The sequence below is a fragment of the Anser anser genome (genome assembly GCF_964211835.1).
Source record: "Anser anser genome assembly, chromosome: 2".
Lineage (NCBI taxonomy): Eukaryota > Metazoa > Chordata > Aves > Anseriformes > Anatidae > Anser > Anser anser.
In genome coordinates, this window is record NC_139721.1 from 121,685,719 (window position 1) to 121,708,750 (window position 23,032).

General features: G+C 35.3%; 1 protein-coding gene across 1 annotated transcript in view; it reads left to right on the top strand.

Moving 5' to 3' along the window:
- TOP2B (DNA topoisomerase II beta) overlaps window positions 1-23,032 on the top strand; it is a 64,539-nt gene that overhangs the window by 11,805 nt on the left and 29,702 nt on the right. Inside the window, exons 2-9 of the mRNA XM_083825365.1 lie at window positions 2,411-2,584; window positions 8,783-8,873; window positions 10,873-10,936; window positions 12,192-12,337; window positions 13,330-13,427; window positions 14,629-14,841; window positions 14,921-15,094; window positions 22,864-22,965. Of these exons, the coding sequence (XP_083681491.1) occupies window positions 2,411-2,584; window positions 8,783-8,873; window positions 10,873-10,936; window positions 12,192-12,337; window positions 13,330-13,427; window positions 14,629-14,841; window positions 14,921-15,094; window positions 22,864-22,965 (1,062 nt within the window). The remainder of the gene's footprint in view (window positions 1-2,410; window positions 2,585-8,782; window positions 8,874-10,872; window positions 10,937-12,191; window positions 12,338-13,329; window positions 13,428-14,628; window positions 14,842-14,920; window positions 15,095-22,863; window positions 22,966-23,032) is intronic.

Sequence of the window (23,032 nt, forward strand, 5' to 3'; positions counted from 1 at the left end):
TTGAGAAATGCTTCCATTGTTTCTTCTAGGATCTTGGTTTTGTTAATATTGACTGAAGCAAGAAAGGCAATTCATTATTTTCTTCTGTTAATTACTGGTCCCTTTAGACCAAGTGAACATAGTAAAAAAGTGCTAACAGGGCTATGGAACCAGTAAGTAGGCTAAGGATGAATGGCTCCCATGAAGTATGACATCTTTTCTTAGAAGACTGAAAAATTAAAACAAAGGTGATCATAAAGTATAGCCAGTAAGGTCAAAAAGAAAAATATGTAGTGAAGCTCATTGGAAGCCTCACAGAACTACTTTAATGAGATAAAGTTCACATTGCAACTATTGGCAATGCTTCTGTTGTAAGAATTCTTACTCCTCCTCGTCCATGTAACGTTTAAATGCATCTGTATGTGAAGTCCTGTTTCTTTTCTGCCTGCATTCCAGATTTATGGTGAATCTTTAGTGCGGCGGTGGGAGGGCTGTCACAGTTAAAGACCAAACAGTGCGGAGACCAAACTGACTTTTGGATACCAAAACACTTAAATCCACACATGCATGCAATTTTGCAAATTACATAACTTTCATGTCAGATGATGTGCTCTGGAGTATGTTGTGCTCCAGAGAAAAAGTAGTGAGAGTTGGTGTTGTGGTTCCAACCTTGCTGTCTGTAGTTGTAGTGCAGGCTTGTGGGGTCCCCTGGGTTCTTTCCTCCTTTACTCTGGATGCTGGCAGTTACTGGACCGGGGGGAGAATACTCAATTCTCATTTGGCTTGTTCGGGTTCGCTCAGGGCCTAACAATTGCTTGGTGTCATCACTGGTGCTCACAAGTCTGCTTCTCTCAAAGGTTCTTGAAGTATGTATTTAGTAGTGTTGCCATAAACTAGAAAAGTTTGATTTCTGAGTCTGGAAGAGAAAGGTATTTTCCCCTGTTCTGAATGAAATGCTTTATTCCTGTTCTTGCTAAGAGGAAAAAAGCTTCCAAGCATAAATTAGGAAAGATGAAGAATACTTGGAATATGCTACAGAGAGAACTGTCCTTCTTAAATGTATGTTATAGGTTGGTGCTTGGCCTTTGTGCTGAAGTTGTTAGAGTGAGTTCAGTATGCTTTTGTTCTTTGTTCCTATATGCTTATATGCTTTCTTTGCTTATATTGCTATTCAGGGCTGCAACAAGGGCTAAACTGAGAGATAACTGATGATTTCTTCTTCTGGCTGGGAAGTTTCCATAGTTGCTGGTTAATCCAGCATTGGAGTTCAGCCTATATGTACTTCTTCAGAGACTTACCAGGAACAGCAACACGGGAGTGTAATATTTAGTAGAGCAGCAAGCAGCTTTGTCGTCATCGTTTGTCTATTGATGGTTTTTACTGCATATGTAACATCTGCCTCAAAGTTGGTGAATGCCGCGTAGAAGGAGGCTATTTCAGCTGTTAGGCAGGTGGTAACAGAATTTCCAGTGTTAAGTGTGCTAGCCGGGCAGATACATCATGTGACTTAAAATGACGTTCATTGATGTTTTTAAGAGAATTCCAGTTTGCAGGCAAGAATGTGTACTTTAAAATGTCATATGTGGTCTCTTGGTGGATATGCTCTTACTGTCTGAGAACAGGGCTTCTCTACATTTGGTTACTCCGATTTTAACTTTTTTCGTTTGGTGTGGTTTTATTTCAATACGAAGAGATATTTATCAGGAAAAAATGGCTGAAAGATGCACCAAATCATTAAACTCCTTATGGCCTCCCTCCAAAAGTGGATTAGTTTTCTGTAACGCTGCTTGCTATGTCAGTCAAAGATATCTGTCATCATCTCCAGCCACATTAAGCAGGAATTCAGTTTGCATTCTGGCAGTAACCTGTGTGATTCTCTGTTCTTATAGTCCTTGGCTTATTTCATCATAAAGCATTCCAAACTGGGATTCTATCAGGTTTAATTACTTCAGTTAAATAGAGAATATAAGTTATAGAAGGTGAGAAGTGAGAAACCGTAGTGGAGGCACTGTGTTTCTTAAGCCCCATGGAATGAGTTCTCCAAACAAAAATGTAGAAGAGTAGTTTTACTGTCATTGTTCAGAACAGTATTTAGTGGTTTGGATTCAAATGTTTAAGCTTAAAATGGGTGTTATAATTTTTTTGGGGTGCTAACTTGAAGAAGTGTCTGTCTTTTTGTCACATAGTGTTTTGTTACGCTTAGTAAGTCAGAGAAGTTAGAAAATGTACCGATTTGTTAAGAAACCGTCTCATAATCTCTTGAATTATTTCTGTTGAGAGGATAGTTTGATCTTAATACACCCAAAACCTTAACATTTAAGTTGCGTGACAAGTCTTGATTGTATTTTAAATCTCTGTCAGGCTTCATTTATAACTGGAGTGTGACAAGTTGAATAAATCAGGTTGATTGTTGGTGTCTCTTTTTTTTTAGACATTATTTGATAATCAAATCAGTGCTGCAAAAAAGGAAGAATCAGAAAGCATTAATAAAAATGACACTTCAAAGAAGATGTCTGTTGAGAGAGTTTATCAGAAAAAGACTCAGCTTGAGCACATCCTCCTCCGTCCAGACACCTACATCGGATCAGTTGAACCGTTAACTCAGGTAAGTTTCATTAAGTTCACCATCCTAGTTTTTTGTTTTAATGAGGAAATTACTCTTCTGGTAAATAAATAGGCAAATCTGTATTCTAAATTGTCATGCTAAAAACTGTAGTTATGTTTATGCATGAATGTGTAAGATTCATAGAATCCTGGAATGGTTTGGGTTGGAAGGGAACTTGAAAGGTCATCTAGTCCAACCTCCCTGCCATGGGCAGGGACACCTCCCACCAGACCAGGTTGCCCAAAGCCCCATCCAGCCTGGCCTTGAACACCTCCCAGGATGGGACATCCACAGCTTCTCTGGGCAGCCTGTGCCAGTGCCTCACCACTCTGAGTAAATAATTTTTTCCTTATGTCCAATTTAAATCTACCCTCTTTCATTTTAAAACCCTTGCCCTATCACTACATGCCCTTGTAAAAAGTCTCTCTCTGTCTTTCTTATAAGTCCCCTATAAGTATTGAAAGGTTGCAGTGAGGTCTCCTTGGAGCCTTCTCTTCTCCAGGCTAAACAACCCCAGCTCTCTTAGCCTTTCTTTGTAGGAGAAGTATTCTAGCCCTCTGATAATTTTTGTGGCCCTGGGAGGGATCAGGAGATGACTTTCTAAAGCAATGCTTGGTTCACTTGAAAAAACATATGCTGAAAAAAAATGTTTAAGTTCAGTTAAAGCATAAATACACACCTACATATGTATGTGTGTATGTTTACAAACACACATATATGCACACAAATATGTATACAGATTTGTAAGTAGCATTTGCTTTAGCGTCAAAATGCTTTGTTCTGTTTGTTTAGTTAGGGAACAGAGAATTTAAGCCCCCTGCTGGCTCTTTTTTCAGCTGTTTTTGTGAAGTCGCAATTTTTTTTCTTTTTGAGAATTCACTGTCTATACTGTTAGAACTTACTTTGAAGCAGAAAATAATAGATTTTCACTATAAAAGTCTTTGTGGGTTCAGCTGTAATTTTTACCAAACTTATGTTTCTGCTTTTGTCCTCATATGACAGCAGTGGTCAGATTGGAAGAGCAAAGTTCCTGAACTAAGTAGATATGAGCAAATTCAAAACAGTAGTAGCAGATTTTGCGCTTTTCTGTGGGTGACGGTAATCTAGATTGGCCACATAAGAACTGTCTCCTAAGCAAACAGTTGCATTTTGTAAGGAGAAAATTCAGCATGTGGAAACTTCTCCCACCTGGATATATTGGAAACCAGGTTCCCACTGCCTTGCATGCTCCTCCAGAGCTGTGTGCAGGCTGCTCCAGAATTCAGAGCTTTCCTTGGAGGAGAAAATCATACGCATTTTAAACTCCCTGCACTGTAGTATCAGTGGATTCTTTTTGTATAATTGTAGGCATTATGTTCATATATACTCAGTTGTTTTCTAATTCTTGGCTGGAGTATTCTTCGAAGGATGAAGGAGGACAGTTAGAAAGAGCAAATCTCAGAAGTTTTACTCTCTGAATTAGCAGTATAAAGCAATGTGTTACTGAAGTAGGTTGTTAGCTTAGAGGAACAGCTTTTTTTTCAACTGGGAAATACTGTCTGTAATTCTGTTCCATGATGAATTTCTTAGAATTTGTCTGTCAGAGATTAAACTATGTAATTGTAGAGCACTTCAAATCATTCAGTCCTCCTGAGACTTCTGTAAAAAATTACAGGCTCCTCACTCCTGCTGTATCCAGTATTGTAACAAAAATAAGTTTTTTCAGAAAGAGGTTTTCCCTTTGTGTCCTGCAAGGTGCAGCATGGGATTGTAGGAGGTTCCATTGCAAATATATTGGTGGCTAGAAATTCCAGCTTTTGTGATCATTTTGGTTTTGATAGCTCCTACTCACTTGCGGTAACATTAAAAAAAAAAAAAAAGAAAAAAGAAAAAAGAAAAAAAGAACAAATGGGTTTCACTGAAAATAGTCTTTGGTACCTAAAATACAACATAAGTTTGTCTGCTTGCAGAATTCATAGGGATGCTGTGGGCATGAAATAATTGGACTTAAGAATAAATCTAAACACGAAGTCCATCAGACTTAAAAAAACAACAACAACAACAACAAAAAACAGTGTAACAAGGAACACAGGTTCTTTCTAATATCCCAAGTTTATTTTTATTATGGTAGCCTCTCTGTAATGAAGACCCTTTTGTACCAAGTACTGTACAAATACACCCTCAGAAGTGGCAAGGCAAACTAAAGGGCACAGAGCTAAAAATGTAGGGCCAAAATAAGTTACTTGACTTCATGCACAAGGTCAGATGCAGAACTAGCTCTCAGGTCTTGTTCCACCTCCATCCATAGGTGTATGCAATTTCTCTTTTCTTCATGAAAGCTGAATTACTTCCAACATTGGAAATATCTTACAGAATAATTTTATAGCCATCAGAATCATCCTTTATTTTTCCTTCTTCACCCATGCCCAACTACGAGAATTGAGTAAAAATATCTTAAACAGAATTCTGGGCAGAACTTTTCCGTTAAACCTGTTGGACTCTGTTCATACGTTCTCTTGATGCAAAATGTTCTCTCTCTACTCTAGTCCATTTACATCTAGAAAAAAAAGTCTCAAGACTGTATGAAAAAAATCAGAATCTCGCCATTTTTTTGTTCTTTGGGTAATACCACTCTAGTCATACATTTCATGAATATCATCCTGACTTTGCAAACCATGATTCTGGTTTCACCTTGTTGAAGAAATAGGGTAGGGTCTGCAGCATCTACTGTTACCAGAAAAGTCTGTGAAAGTGTCTTTCAGTCCATCCAGCACCAAGGCTCAGAAGAAGAAATTACAAGCACTATTTGCACAATTGTAATGAGTCTTCGCTTCCACCGAATCTAGGAGGTACTGCATAAATAGTTCACACTGAACTGGGAGACATCACCTAAATACAAATTAAAAAGGCTATTTTTAATTACAATCATGCAGAAAATCTGTTTGCTTAGAAGGCAAGTAAAAACTTAGTGTTGGACTGTTGTCAGGACACATAACAATGAGTGTGATCAACTGCATGAGTTATTGCTTCAAATAGATTAATAGCTGATGTTGCAATGGTATTTTATCAAAAGAAGCACTTGAGGTGTTCTACTATTAGCTGGACTTCCCCATGAGCTTTTCAAATATGTCAGTCTTTGCATATATATGAACAGTTTGAATTCTTGTTCTCTGAAGTTTTCTGTGTTGTTCCAACATGTATACACATAAGATGCGTACACCAGTCATTCTTTTCAAATCACTGTTTCAGAAGCTGAGTGAGACGTCATCCTGCAAATGTGTGGTAGTTCAGTGGGAATGATGGCAACCAACACAAAAATCTCTAGATAAGAAGCAGATCTTAACATTACAAACAGCCATGAGCTTTTGACTCTGAAGTTATGTAAGCTAGCTGAAGTTGCATGTTCAGCTGAAATAGTCACAGATAGTCCTGTATTTGAACACAGTTGATAGTATTTCAACTGTCATATGTGCCACCTGGGATTCACACATATTTCACATTAAAAAAAGAGCTTATTTTACTGATTTCATGGCTGAAAAGACTCTCTTCAGTGAAAGCTCTCTCTCATGAAGAATTCAGCATAGGTTGGTGTTCATTTGATACAGGGAAAGCTGAAATGAATCCAAAAGGTATGAGAACATCAACTAGGATCAACTCTTCTAATCTGCATATTCGTTTTTTTTTTAAGTGTAATGTTTAGTGAAGTTAGTCATGGCTTTGGCCATGTGGCAGTCTCTGGAATATGTGGACTCTTGCTACTCGTGCTCTGATGCTTCTCCAGTAAGATGCTTGGAGATAGTATGAAGGAAATTAACCAGCTGACTTGAAATAAATAGCTTATAGTCTTTTAGTAAAAATGAAAGTGACAGAAAAAGAAACACCTCAGCTTTTATTCAAATGAATTTGCTAATTATCATAATCAGATAACTCTACCCTATTACTGTAATGTGTTTTAATATGGGTTTGCATGACATTTAGCACTAACACCAACCCCAAGAATAGTGATGCTGCGATTCACTAAACTACAACAGAGACACATGATCTTTGGAAAAAAAGGGCAATGCCATAGATATATTGTGCTTAAACCCTTTGCTGAGATCTGAGGCCCTTTGTGCTAAGTGCTACAGAAACAGACCAGGAAGTATTGTCTCCTTTGAAGATTTGAAGAGCTAAACCATGATAGAGAGGAAGGACAAATAGAAGAAGAATGAAACAAGCAGTTATGCTCAAGAACAGTCAGGCTTATTAGGGCTTTTTTTTTTCTTTAATGTAATGGATGGATTGTTAAATAGGATGAGAGGAGTGTCCAAGATAACAAAAGCAAAATTGAAAAGAAGGTTGCAGGAGACCTAAATCTGGCAGAGAATTTGTATTTAGTGAGGTGGCGTAACTGCTGTGCCTCAAACTGATTGCCTTTGTAACTTCTTATTGAGCTCATTACCAACCTGACAGAAGACTAATGCAGCAGAAAGGTTTTTTTGTGTTTTTTTTTTTTGATGGTTTTATGAGCTGAATTGACTCATTAGTTAAGGGAGTAGATGAGCAGCAGGACCATTCCACTGTGCATAGGAAAGCTTAGGACCAAGAACCAAAAAGTGGGTAGTGAGGAGCAGTGGAAAGGAGACTACTGTTACAGGAATCTCAGGTTCTCACTGGGCTTCACCCTAAAAACAAGATAGTGAAGGAGGAAAGAAAGGCTGTTGGGAGAGTTTTGATGGCAAGTTGCATAATCTTCTAATTACTTCTAATCTTTCTAAATTGAAGGGTTTGGGCATGGAAACGATGTATGTTTAGGTCACCAGAGGACCTCTGAATAGCGGCTAGTAAAGGCTGATGAATACACAGCTGGATAGAATGGATAGAATCATTTCTTGTATGTCTGAGATGTGCCTCCTCCATGGTTGAAAGAAGTGAACCCTGAGAAACCATCCTTGACTGTTTAATTGTATGATATATTAAAAAAAAATGTTGTCAAATAGTTTTATGAGGTACTACAAAAATTATTACCTTCCTTGGATTTCTCCTCTGGGAGAGCTTTAACATTTCTTAGAAGCGATTACGAAATGCAAAAGCTGGAGAGAGTACATTGGAGTATTTGTCTTTGTTGCTACAACTCCTCCTGCTTTCTGATTCTTACAGTCACTTGTACAATAGTCTGAATAATAAACCATTGGACAGATCAGGCTGTCAGGATGTCTGCTTATTCTGCAGTTAACTGTATTTGCATTGCTACATATAGATTGCAGTTAGCATCCAAGTGGGATACAGGTGAATTAAATCAGAATTAAATATATTTCAATATTACAAGAGCATCTGGAATAATGCATCTAGTAGTTAAAGCTCAATCTTTAAATTGCTATTTGAGTTACACCTATGAGCTCCATGGAAAAGGAAGGATCACAATAGTGTTATGGTACGTGAAAATTATGGGAAGGATTAAAGATCAAGATGTTGCTTTGCTAAGATCTTTAGTTCTGTGAACTCAGAATCAAATGGCAGAATTACACTATAACAACTTTACATGAAAAATGTGACTGAAGAGAATGTGACTAGAGATTCAAAGGAAAAGAAGAGGAAATAAATCTGATTAAGAAATTAAGAATAAAGCTAAATACTGAGTCTAGATACTGGTATTATTCTGTTCAGTACTGGAGACTACTGTTGGGATAAATTGTTATAATTAAGGTCAGAAATTTATGGCTGTTGGAGAGATCCTTGTGGAACACATGGGTTTGTTACCAATGCCAGTTTTATCATTAAGTTGTGATATTTCTTAGGTTAATGAATCCTAAAATCCATGTTTTTTTCATGTATACATGATTTGATTAACAGTTTTTCAGTGTTTGTATTTAGCATATGTATTTGTTGAAATATTCTACAGGATTTATGACTTTTCTGCTTTGTTAATGTTTATATTTAAGTTAATTGGTATTCAAGTAAAAATTTGAATTTATACAAGATTCTGAGAAAACACCCTAGGTTACTAGTTGTTGATAGTCCTTTTAAGAGTTGTAAATCCTGGATGTACATCAATAGAAGTATTTACTGGGCTTTTCTTCATTTTGGAAAGGCTCTCTTTGTACTTTTGTATCAGCTAAAAATTACAACACAGTGATGAAGTTAAAAATATTGATTTTACTGTTGAAATGTTAAGTATAAAGTATGAATATTTTGTTTTTGAGACCAGGTCAATAATTTTTATTTTTTTTTTGTATGTAGTTAATGTGGGTTTATGATGAAGATGTAGGAATGAATTGCAGAGAAGTTACCTTTGTCCCAGGCTTATACAAGATCTTTGATGAAATCCTTGGTACGTATAACATTACTTTAGCATTATGGAGTACAGATTATTCTGAGAACTCTAAAAGCACATTAATTTATATCCAGGTTTAGGTCACAGACTTAGCGTTCCACTAAAATACAGTGCTTGGACATTTTAGTGCATGCCAGCACTGTAGAACAGTTAAGAATAGAGAAGAATGTTTTCAGTTTAAAATGCAAGAAAGTATAATTATTTGTTACTAAATGTCCAAAAATAGATCATATTTTGTCATCGATATTGTTACAAGATTTTTTAATCTGCAAGGTTGATCAGGCTAGCAGTTTTAAGTAACATTTGAATGAAGACTTTTCTGAAGAAGATTTTTCTGAAAGAAGACAACTGAAAGTTATCTAAGTTAAATTATTATCTCATGAATCACTAAAACTGATTTCTTGGGTACAGAATGGTAGTGGTGGTGATGGTCATTCTTAGATGGATCATTTCTAGACTTCAAACAGTTTTAAAAGGGATATGAATCATACTGCCATTTAAAAACATGGTGGTTGAAGCACAAACAAATGATTTTTAGAAAACTGTGTCCTAAGTCCCTGAGTCACTATGACTTACTAGCTTATGATATTCTCTTGGTGACAGCCACACATTGAAGACCAACTGGCAGTAGTGATGTGTAACATCTGAGCAGTCTGCTGAACTGATATTTTGGTTTAATTGATGTTACTCCTTGGGTTAATCAGTTTTTATGAATGTATGTTGTAAAAATTGGCAGGATAACATCATGAACTAAATTATAGTCTATTAAGGTCAATGGAAATTTTCTTATGACCTTCATTGGGTTCAGAATTTACCCACACCTCTAAAACTACGGTTTATAGTATCGCTGTCTCAGAGACTGTAAAGTTGGAAAAGAAGGATTTTGTTTGGTTGTTTTTCACTCATTCCCTGATTTGAGAAATATGAGACTGAAAACTTAAATCACTTCTTGTTCGAGTGCTGCCTTTTAGATGGAATTTACGGGCTTTTCACAGAAGGGAGACACTTTCATTTGGTCCCATTCAAAAGGAAAATAATGACCATGTCATTATTGTAGTACTGTATGGCTTATTGCTTCTTTATGTAGAACTGATAAGCGCACTACAGAGTGTGGTTTGAGAGCTAAGGTTCAGTATATTAACATGATGAAAATTGGACATTATATCTGTGCATGCTTTTTAGTGAAACTTCACTTTCACCTTGAAATATCTGTTGCTATACTGAGATCCCTATAAGCTATTAAGGTACATTATTTTTACTGGATTTCTCCTCATGTACTTTGCTGTTTTGGGATTTTATTTTGACCTATTTTGTGGGTGTTGAGACAAATGTTGAATGTGTTTTTATGGTTAGTGGCCGTAGTCACATTTCAGATTTCTATTGTTTGTAGGTAATATACATTGGAGTGCAATTTAATTAAATTCCAATAAAATATTTACCTCCAATTATCCTTCTTTTAATCCTAAGTTGTCTAAAACAAGAGTAGTTATAAGTCTCAGCTTCTTTAGAGAAACCTTTTGCTGATATCAAAACACTCCTTAATGGATGTGACTTTTTCAGGATTGCATTTTAGTGTCAAAATGATGTGTAAACTGATCTGGTGATGATGCATACAATTTCCTGGGATTTTTTACACGTTTGGTGTAATATGTATGATAAATCCAAAGAAGTGCAGCAAGAGAAGAATGAGGTGTTCAGCATGTTAAGAACAGTTATGAGAAGAGGCTCACAAAATGCACTTCTGCATTTCTGAGATGGTCTAACTGCTAGAAGTAGGAATAGGAATTAAAAGAAGGTTGAAAAATACCTTCTTCTAGATCCATGTTCTTATTTATTGATGCTGGTAATAAGATACAGAGTATACAAAATGTTACCTGATGAAAAAAAGGACCTAAATCATTGTAACTTGTGGTAGAATATATAGATAATCAGTTTAACACATCAAGTAATTAATTATTGCTCCTAGAAAGTGTTAATTTGTTACTTCGTTTCATAGTTAATGCCGCTGACAATAAGCAGAGGGACAAGAATATGACTTGTATTAAAATATCCATCGATCCGTAAGTAAAAGCATGCTTTAATTTACTTTCCCTGCCAGGGCAATTGTAATTTAAATTTGTACAAATGATTTTGCTAAATGAAATTGGATTTTATTTTACAACAAAAATAATCTTTTTGGAATTCTGTTAGCTTCATATTTTAAGATGAAAAAGTGAATATAACAGTAATTACTACCACTCTGAATTTATAATAACCTGCTTTCCTAAACCACTCATTAATTTTTGATTGAATGAAACTTAGAATCTGAAGATTATAAAATCTATGCTTATGTGAAAGCTTGCTAGTACATAAATGTAACTAGCAAGGTTACATGTAAATCATAAATACTAACATTAAGTTTCTGTACCAGAATTTTGTACTTCCTGAACTTCTATGTTAACTCCTTCAGCGTGAGGATAAGGGTATGTTTAAATTAGTCAGCTATATCAGGCTGAAACTGCATATTGCAAATATGTTGTCACCCATGTTTTCCAAATTGAGCACTTGAGGATGAAGAGATACTTCCTAATAAGAAGTACCAAAGCTAAATAGATGGTGATTGGGTTCGTTTAGTAGTACCTTTTCAGTGACATTTAAATGAATAATAAATATTTTGGAGACCCAATTTTGACACCTAATCCATGGGATAAATATGCTGAAAAGTCATTTTTCTGCAAGTTTTCAGTGCAGTATCAGTTTCTGTAGACAAATTGCTTTTTACATGGAGTGGGAGGGAAATGGTAGTGGTATGTTTGTCTGACCTGTCATGATTTTGAACTCTCTAATGCTCCAGAACGAAAATTCTATATGACCACTGTAAGTATTAGTGATGCGAAATGTTGAGGAATTTTGGTATTGATGCATAAAAGAAATTACAATGTTTATCATAAGAGGAAAGTAACAGTTTTAAACAGATGATAACTAAACCTTATCTGGATGGACTTCAGCTGAAACCTATAAAGCTACATCTCTAACAAGTATAATTCTGTCACAAAGTTTCATGATTCTGTTGCAGATCCTGTTGATCTTCATGCAGATTTTTGGGGGATTATTTTTATATGAAATGCTGTCATGTATGGGCAGTTGTGCTCCTTCTCTGACACCTACTAAGCACAAATAAATGTTTGTTGAAATTGAAGTTGCTAGAGCTGTGAATAAACAGAATATGGTCTTTCATTGTAACTTTTGCAGTTATTTAAGCGTGTAAAATATATTCAGGAGTCTTTTTTCAGGTTAACGTTAATTGAGTTTATGTCTTTCTTTACTATTTTGTAGGGAATCAAACATTATCAGCATATGGAATAATGGGAAGGGTATACCAGTTGTGGAACACAAAGTAGAAAAAGTATATGTACCTGCTTTAATCTTTGGGCAGCTACTAACATCTAGCAACTACGACGATGATGAGAAAAAAGTTACAGGCAAGACTATTTAACTTGCTTTGTTTTATGCAGTGAAGCTAGCTTGTTTATCAGTGTGCTTTCTCTTTTTACATTTTCACTCTTTTTCATGATGGATGATCACTTAGTCACCATTACCAGAGTTCTGTGTAAGCGTAAAACGACTTTAAGAAAAAAATCCTGCTTTTTCATTTTTTTCAATAACAGTGTTTACAAAAAAAATTATATTTGTATCTTTAGTGTCAGTATTCATTATTCAGTAAAAAAATCCATGTGAATTATACCATATGCAAACATTAAAAGATCTATGTTATTGAGATGAAGGAAAGAATAATTTCAATAAATTAGACTGATTTAATATCTTAAATGTGAAGTAACCCTAATTTAAATCATGAATGAAAGTTAGTTCTGTTTTATCCCACTCCGTATATTTAGCCCATTTTATGATGACTTTAAAATTTTATTTTAAGAAAACATACAGCAATGAATTTATTTTATTTTAAGATTTATATAGCGTATTAGAAATTCCTCCAAGTTTCCACGGAAACTGAGTGTGACTTCAGTCAGTTAGGAAGGTTTACCTTTGAGCTGTTGCCAGGAAGGGGGTGACCTAACCTCTTTACCTCCGGACTTCTATTCCCATTGCTTCTTTTCTGCCAGAGCTAGCAAGCATGTGCAGAATGAGTTGGCTCTGATCGTGAATTAGTTTTCAGCTGGATCACGGTGTTGAGGTCACTTGCCTTTCAGCAGGCACCTTCTAGATCGACATAAGGGAAGCAATGGGAGCATCCTGGCCTCAGTGGCGGGAGGCACAAGTGGTGCATTATTGAGGCAGAAATAGTTGCACTAGATTGTAGGTAGCATGAAAATGCATCTCTGTCATCCTTTGATAGCTCTTGATCTATTGCCCAACTTTCATCTTATATGTGAACATTTGATTTCATTTGCCTTACCTCTTTATGTCATAAATAAAGTTTTGCTTTAACAAAATTTACTGTATGTTATTTTTTCAGGTGGTCGTAATGGCTATGGTGCAAAACTTTGTAACATATTTAGTACAAAGTTTACAGTTGAAACTGCGTGCAAGGAATACAAACACAGCTTTAAGCAGGTATACAGATAGTCTCAAATTTGTTCTCTTTGCTGTAATCATAAGATTCAAATTTGACACATTTTCTATATGTCATAAAATGAATCATGCACATTCAAATGTAAAGTGTATAGGCTATTCAGGCCAAGTTAGTTCTGTCAGTGAAACTGGTACTGCTGCATCCTAGTGTTTTTTTCGTTTGTTTTAAGTAATATTTTTCTTGCAAGTGTTAGGTAACTAAAAATGAAAAACTATTTTTTTGCTGTTAAAACTAAGGTTTATTCATGTGCATGTGAAAAAGAATGTGTTTAACTGAAATATTCTGTAATTGTTAAGTGATTTCTCAGAAAAAAAAATCTACTTTGCTATGCAAACTTAAAAATAATTATCTAGGTTATTTTATATTAGCATCCAAAAAAGAATTTTTGATGTATTGGTCATGAATTTCATCAGCACAGCTGGACTTGGGTGCAAAGAAACCCCACATGAACCCATTGCTCATAGTTTTAATTGTCAGCACAAAGTTCAAAGATTGCATGTAATTCATCTACTGCATCTAGCTTTGAGCTGGTCACCTTTAGAAAAGTTTGAAGAATGTTGTGGGGGAATGGTAACTACCAAAGCTCCTCACCCTTGGAGTCTTTCACAGTTGGTGGCTTCTCTCTCTTTTTCCTGGGCAATTTCTGGTTATGCTGTCACGTTACTGCCAAAAACCAATACATTTCAATGGTTTATCTGTCTCTTTAAAAATGTAATATTTTCTGCTAATTGCCAAAAACCAAATTATTAAAAGCACATCCACAGAAGTGCTATCTCAGGGACTGCTGAGGCTCTGCACAGGGACTAATAAACCTCTCTGCAGAAGTAAGTAGTAGATGGAAAACATTGAACTAATGGGCAATAAAGACTATTTAGCTAGCTCACTTGTATTTAATTTAGTCAGTTCTGCAGTGGGCTCTATTTGCATTAGAATCATGTCCATCAATGTAACGATGCCTAAATATTTATAGAAACCACAAATCTGCTGTCACCGATACTTGTGCAAATCTTGGTAAAGCAATTAATTTTATACATAGCATTTTACCAGAGGAAACTTGTAAAAGAAGTCTGTGAGCTTTTTGTTGTGTAGCTTTTGCAGTCCTAGCATAGCTGGAAAATGGAACAAAGCAGGAGGAGGAGGTCTTGTATTTAAACTAATATTTTAAATGTTTTGTTTCCAAAGACTTGGATGAACAATATGATGAAGACTTCTGAACCCAAGATTAAACATTTTGATGGTGATGACTACACATGCATTACATTCCAACCAGATCTATCTAAGTTTAAAATGGAAAAACTTGATAAGGATATTGTGGCCCTGATGACAAGAAGAGCATATGATTTGGCTGGGTCATGCAAGGGAGTCAAAGTTATGTTGAATGGGAAGAAGTTACCTGTAAGAACCTCTTAAATTATTTTAAGTGGACTGAGTATTTAATCTAAAGTAGAGTAATTGTTACCTGTGTCACTCATAGGTAAATGGATTTCGCAGTTACGTAGATCTTTACGTAAAGGACAAGCTGGATGAAACTGGAGTTGCACTCAAAGTTATTCATGAAGTTGTGAATGAACGATGGGATGTGTGCCTAACTTTAAGTGAAAAAGGATTTCAGCAAATCAGCTTTGTAAATAGTATAGCTACCACAAAGGTGAGTAGTTATAGTTACATTAAATGATAAAAATAGATGTTAAGGTTATGCCTAGTCAGACATTCAAAAAAATGTGTTACTAAAAATAAATAGCTGGGTTAATCCTTTGCATGAAAGGATGTGGCAGAACAACTGAATGCACTCAAAATACAGTCATATCAGTATTTCTGAATATGCCCTAGATTTTAAAATGCTAGTAACCATGATCAATGATACTGATGTCTTACATGAGCATTACTTATTAATGATAAAATGAATGGAAGTATTGCTTAGTAAAAATACTTTATCCCTTCCTTTTTAATACATTGTAACAAAACAATTCCAAGATTAAGATTAAAAACTGTACAGACCCCTTTGAAGTTAGTAACAGGTTTTGGAGAGGAAACAAGTCTTTTGGTATTCATGAAAAATGGTGTTTCGTTTATTGCTTTATGATGTATAAAACTGGCCTGAAATATTAAGATTATTTTTTTCATCCTTGTTTCTACATAAGGGATCTTTGTGTTGTTCTCTGTTCTTATTAGCAACTAGAGAAGTAGCAAATGGCATCATAACAAATCTTAAGATATGATGAAGAAGCAATCTGCTCAGCATACTAAACTATAAAGAAGTCTGTGCTTCTTGGATGCTGTGGTAGTCAGGCACCAAGGCAATCACCTGAAATTTATTGGTATAACTCATTTATGCTGGTTTGGTGTGGCCCAAGTTAAGGTATCTAGGATCCACCATGGTGAAAGAAAATCTTTGTCGATTTCTGCTCTTGACAAACTACACCGACTGAGTGATGTAACACCAGACAAGTAATTCTAGTGATGGCACTGTTTGTAGGGAACCTTAACTGTGAGTTTCTCAGAAATATAAGAATTTGTATTCACTCAAAAAACACCCTTTGCTCAAATCTTACCTGAAAGAGTCAAACAGAAGAAAATTCTAATGTTAGCACAAATGGTTCTTAACCACCAGTTCATAAGTGCAGTGGCTGCACTAAGTAGGGTGCCTAGTCTAGGCAGGTGCCCAGAAATACCAGTGTAAATCTCACTGGTAGATGATGTGTAGTCAGTATTTTGACAGTATAGAGTTTTTACTACATAATTTCCTTCAGTGTTCTTTTCAGTGCAGGTGAACCAGTGTTCAGTGGTAAGGGTGACAGTTCATTTCAGTGTAGAATATTTACTTTTTAAGCGTGCATTTTAATCAAATGCTTATCTGATACTTCCCGAAACTAGGGATACAAACATACCTGGTAATTAAAAGGTTAAAACTTGGTTTTAATTCAGGCCTCTTTATGCAACATAAAGAAAAAAAATAACATGACCTTAAAGATGTATACAATACCTTTATGAAGATGCTGGCAATGTAGACAGACTTAATATTTTTTGGTATCAGGATAAGAGAATGTATTGGAGAAAATGAATGCTTACTCAAAGCTTACTCTATTTGACTCCTTTGGATCGGTTTTCACCCATCATGCGGTTACACATGCGCATTGTTATATGTTCTTTAAGAAAATTCATAGAAAAAGTACTGTGTATTCTTCAAAGGTAAGTGTTGTAATTTCTAGTTTTTCCCGCTCTCCCAATCCATGCCTTATGTGTGTGACTGGATGTGGAATGTTCGGGCGGTGAACCACCTCACCAGCAATTGATGTGCAACTACCCACTGATGAGACATAATGGCTAGTAACTAACTGCGTCACCTGCCTGTTCCCTTATCTGCTAACAGGTGAGGAGCTCATTTCAGCTGTTTTTTGGTTATTTATCACTGTTTGCTGAAAGCTTTTCATTTCTGTTTCTGGATAAATTTCACCCAGTGCTAACTTCCCTTCCACGTTTTTTAAACTTGCTTTAAATTCCAAACAAGTTTTTTAGGTTGATGGGGATTTTTTTTTGAGGGGTGGGTAGAAGTTCAGGCAGTATGTTGAGGCACAGCTCCCTTGTTTTGTTTTTGTAACTTCGTTACTGTGGTCAGGTCCCTGTGTATTCACAATTTTGCCACAATAGACTGCCACAGAATTTGACGTGAGACTCTGAGGCTGAAACTGTTTGTAGTTATTACGGTTGTGCAGATAACTTTTTACTGAGACTTGAATATAATCTGAATTAATATTGTCTTCACAAGTTCTCAATTTCAAATAGTAACTGTAGTAGAAATTGTAGTAAAACTTCAGTTATTAACATATCAATCTAATGATATGTTTAATATGGCAGCACTGCTAATTGTAATACTACTTATCATTTTAGCAGAAAAAAATCAGCTGATACAGGTGCAGTGCCAGATATTAGACTTGGATGCAGGGAGCAGCCCATGAAACATTTATCTGTTCATAGAATCTAAATATAGCTTACCTCAGAATTATTTGAGGCTGTTGGCTGTTGATGACAATATTAACAGAATGTATACTGGAGCTAGTCTATGCTTCACTTTTAAGATTTTAGTCGCTATAGTTTCATTAGATGTCCTTGCATCCTGAATTTTGCAAGATGGGGATTCCATTGGTTGCCTGCTGGGAAAAAAAGGCTTTGCAGTTATAGTTCTATTTTTCATAATACAGTAATCTTAATAATCATTAACAGCCCTCTAGATTTAGAGGGTATTTTTCTTTTTCTATCTTGTATTAAAATGTACTGACAGTTGGGGCAGTTATAGGCTGTTATGCTTCTATAGTGGGTAGATGTGCCACCTACTGGTGAGATGGTTGAAAGGTTCCCAACTTTGAGCTCTGAACATCCCTCAATCAATGCTACACACTAAGAATGGACACAGGAATGGGGAACTGTTATAATAACTAATATCTTCTAAGAACAAGAATTACTGGTAAGTAACCAGTTTTTGATATGTCAGCTGTTAGTTTTAGCAAAATATTTGAAGTGCTAAAACTAGGCTTTCCTAATCCGCTTGTATATAAAATGTTATACTGAAATCAGATATATTGCTGTAAGCATAAGATTTTAGTAATGTGATGACCGAAAATAATGCATTTAATATTGCCATTTAAATGTGAAATGTTTTTGAAATGCCATATGATATTTTCATGTAGTAGCAGTTTGGAAATGGATTTATTTTTCTTTCAGTGGCAGGATACCGATGTTTCAACTTTCACTGAACTCTCCCTATGCTGAAACTCTATCATTCAGATATAAATAAAAACTTTTTTTTGTGTAATGAAATGACATTGGAATCAAAAAATACTTGTATGTATGGTGCTTCTAACTCACACTGGTGGTTTGTGTTGCTGTTTAGTAGGTGGTTTTGAAAAGTGACAGAAACTGTATATGGTTTCTTTGAAGTGCAAGTGCTTGTTTGGTAATGGTTAATAATATCAACAATCTTAAGCCATTGTTTTTTCCCTTCTCTCTCTTTTTTTTCCATTTCATCTCTTCTTTCTACATGATGTTGAGAACACAGCTGCTGTCTCCTGTTGGTTCAGCTGCTTTATGCCTTTTTGATTTTTTTCAGATGCCTACTGTGTCTTAGAATGGTTTGAGCTAGCTTTTATTTTTTGTTTGCTAGTTGTTTGTTCTTTCTTTTCCTGTTTGCCTGCTGTTTTTTCTTGGTTTTGATGTCTTCCATTTCTTATTTCTTATCTATCTTATACTTCCTCATACCTATCAAAAGCTTTCTTTCTCTTCAGTTCTGTTTTTAAAATAGCTTTAAAGAATGGATTTTTTTTATTTGTTACCTCATGATGAATGTCTTTGTAGGTAGTTTTCTTTTTTTTTTTTCCTGCCACAATGCAGGTTAGTCTCAACAGGAACCATTATTTACTCTGTTGTTTTTTTATAGGACACTAATCAGTGTTAAGCGAAGGTGATCTTCTGAGTAAAATAGTGGGTACTGAGTTAGATATGTTTTAGATATGTTTTAACTGTGTAGGATATGTCTGTATCACTCCATTCTTTGTTATAAGATAATAGATTTTAGTGCATGTGTTATGAACTTTCTGTAAAGGCCACTAGAATTAAGTATTTTATCATTATTTATATCCTTTTGCCTATAAATTTAAAAGAAGGCAGTTGAACAGATAAAAAAAAATGTAAACATACCTTTTGTTTCCCCTGTTCTGCCTTGTTCCTTTTGTGGACATAGTTTCACATACATGTTCTTAGCTCCTTTGTTTGACAACTTTTTCAAAGAAGTCAAAAAGTGGTTTCTGTTTATGTAGGCTTGTAATTAAAGTATTTTTGTTAATGATGAAATTTTGGAGAACTAGCATGAGATATCTAAAGACTTTCAGCTTTTTTTAGTAGTCTGTTTTGCAAGGTGGAAAGTAAAATTTTCTTCCAAAATTGCAATTTTCTAAACTCATTGAGATTGTGACTTTAAAATTTCTTCCCTTAAGCCTATAAAAGCGAAATAAACCAAGCTGATTAGAAAATCGGTAACTGCTTGTGGAATATGCTTGTGTAGTACTAATAGGAGGCGGGTCTCCTGCTCTTGTACAGAACATTATTTTGCTGATAGGCAACGAAAATTTCAGTCAGTCATCAACTAGCATCATCTCAGTGCAGCTTGGAGAAAGTCTGTCTGGTTTTTGAAGGGTTGTATTCCTTCAGACTTTAAAGTGATTTAAGTTACTGTCACTTCTACATTCATATTTTTTAACTGACAAAGTTCTTTCTACCCAAGCATTTTACATGCTAAAGCACAGATGAATTAAAAACCTAAAGCAACTTGAAAGACTAATTTTAAACTTCAAATTCACCATTAAAGCTAGAAAATCTTTCTGTATGCACCCACTTAATCCGTAAACAAGCTTCAAATACAAATACCTGGAGCAAAGAAGTTTATCTTCTGCCCTCTGCCACCTGTCTTTTGAGTTGTCCTGTACTTTAGTTATATTGACTTCTTCAATACCCCCAATTTTTTTTTTCAAAACTATTTAAAATTTGGGGATTTATTTTTCTATTTAGTTCTCTGTCAGCAAAATATCTTCCTTTTTTACAGAAGTTGGAAGTAAAACTCAAGTAATACTAGCCACCCCTTAACTTCATTGAGCAAAAGTTAAAATTGCTGCAGGAGTTTGCTTTTGTGATTCTTGGTGAATCAGTAAAAGCGGCTGTTATTTTGTACCCCATATTCTGTACAATTGATGAGAAATTTAAAACAATAGACTTGATAATGCTGCAGAATACAAAGAAAAGCCAAAGAAAGCTAATCTAGGCAGCAATGAAACCACACCTCTCCATTCCCCATTTTATTGCTTATTTCAGTGGAAGGTTTTTCTACCTTTCCAATGATTTTCAATGTTTATTTTAATCTGAACATTTTTCATTCAAGGAAATCATATGAATGTACTTACTTTTGTTTGCTTAAAAAGATTTGAGGACCTGTCCTCAAAGTCAAACTTCTCTGAAAGTACGTGCCTCATGATGAAATTAGTTCTCTCCCTTGAGACTCTAGTCAAATGTTTACCATTTTGAAGCACTCCCTTACAGCTGTTTCTGTTCATCAGCTTGAGGTCTCCTGCTAGTGTCTTACTGAACAGTTACATAAGATTCCTCTGTGCCTCTATTACAAATTTCAGATCATTCATTACCTCAGTTTTTCTGTACTGGCATCAGTCAGTCCATTTGGTTCAATTAGATCACCGTATAAGTCAGTTCTGAAGTGTGCTTGGAAGGAATTCTTAGAGTATTTCAGCAGAATATGCCTTGTCATAGTAAAATATTTATTTTTGTCAAGGTTGTAAAGCTTGACCAAGAGCTCTGATCTCTGTATGAGAGAGACATAGACCTCCTCTTTATAGTAGGAGATGAAAGAAAGTAAGTACTCATAAGATTTTTTATTTGCTCTCCAGATACTGGCTTCAAATATTTATCTTGGGTTAAAAATAATGGGAGGAAATCCCCAATATATTGCACCTGGGAGAAACTAAATTGATAAGACAACATAATACATCCTCAACCTATCTATGTTAGGTGTTTTTTCTAATAACTGTTTTCCACTTTTGAGAACTATTATTATTTTTTTTAACAACTGAGTCTGTAGTCCCATCAGCAGCAGTGCTAATCTAACAGTTTACTGTCATCAAAAGGGGTCATATTGTTTCCCTGTCTTCTCTGTACTCTTTGTATATATACAGTGGCTGGATTAGGTTTTTGTTGCGTTAATGTGTTGAATTGGTTTATGCTATAATGTGATAGCTGGCGCAAATTTATTGGGTTGATTATGACCTGCCTCTTTCATCATTAGCAGTGTCAGAAAGTAACAGATTTTTTGAAGTCAGATATAACTCATGCTTCACAATGGGGCAGGGTGATGAAAATACATACTAGTTGCAATGTTTAGAAAGTGTTTCTACTATTGATGAAATTCAGTCTAAATAGGAAAGAACTAAGCATTTGAACAAGTAAGATGTTATTCCACTCTCACACTTCCAATTCAGACACTTCCAGAAGGTGCCCAAGGGCTTCTGTCACCTTCTCTAGCTACAATTCACTTTGGACTTAAGCTTTAAACCAGCTACAAAAAGAACCCAACATACAGTTAGAGGACAAATCATTTTGAGATGAAACCATTTGGAAAATAAAGGCATTTCACATGAGCTTTCTGGAAAAAGAGGCCTATTGGAGATCTGTTACATCCTAACAATGGCTATGGATTTACATGTATTAAAAAACCCTAACAATTATGGGGTATACTCTAAAATTCAGAAGCAATCTGAATCAGAATCGCAAGTAAAGACTGAAACTGTACAGACTTCTATCAACTAAGAAACAGTCACAGAAAAGCTGTCCGTTACCTAAACAAACAAAGCTAATCTGTATTTCATAGGACCTAGAAATCATTTTCTTAATACAAAGAAAATGGAACAATATCATCATTGAGTAACATCAACTGACATTAATAAATGCACAATGCAAATCCTACAAAGTGTGGCAAATGCATCTTAGAAAGATTCACATCATAGGTTAAGAAAAAGTAATTGTTTTGTGTAAAATGGGATTAGAGCCCATGGATATAGTCGTGATTAATAATAATAACAAATGAAACATTCCCGATTAGCAAAAACAATTAGTATTTGAAGGTATGTATCCAGTAGCCTTTTATCCCATAGTTATATCTGACTTCAAAAAGGTAACTTTTCCGACTTACCACTTCCAAAGTTTAAATATATAAGTGAATATTTCTTCTTCAGGGTCTATTATGCTAGGGTTCACAGCTAGGAGGTGACTACATTGTCTTAGCCAAAAGCTGTTTTTTTTTTTTTTTTTTCCCCCTCCGTAATGGCGTTAGTTGAAATAGTTGGAAATATATCTGGAAAGGCATTAAGCAAGGATAACCAGAGAGTCCCCCTTTTCGAAGGATAAAGGGAGGAATTGTGACAGACACTGTGAATGTTTTACTTTCAGCTGTTGTGGTGCAGTGGAAGAAAAAATCCTATGCTGTCTTTCTGCCTGTCTTTCTGCCCATCTTTCTTTCATTTTCCACTGAGATGTTGCAAGGAATTTCTTATAAGCCATTCTTTCCCCCTTCTGCATTTGGGCAGTAGCTGTAAGGAAGTCCAGGTGACTGCTCAATTGTTGCAAGACAGGTGGCAACATGGTTACATAGCTACAAGTTACTGCCATGTGGCCGGAATGAAGACGGAATGACAAAAGAGAAATTGTAAAACCAGATTTTCTTTATCTTATAACTTAATGAGCATTGACTTCCAACTTTGACTGCTGTATGACTGCAGGAACTAACCTTCTTTGAATCTTGTTTATAAGACTAAAAGCTATTAGAAAATTCAATGTGTTGTGTTTTTTTTTTCTTTCTTCATCAAGGGTGGTAGGCATGTTGATTACGTGGTGGATCAAGTTGTGGGCAAACTTATAGAAGTGGTGAAAAAGAAGAATAAAGCTGGAGTTTCAGTGAAACCATTTCAGGCAAGTGACATTGTACAAAAATGCTATATGTATAAATGTATATTATTAAAGATAAAGAGGTAATTTT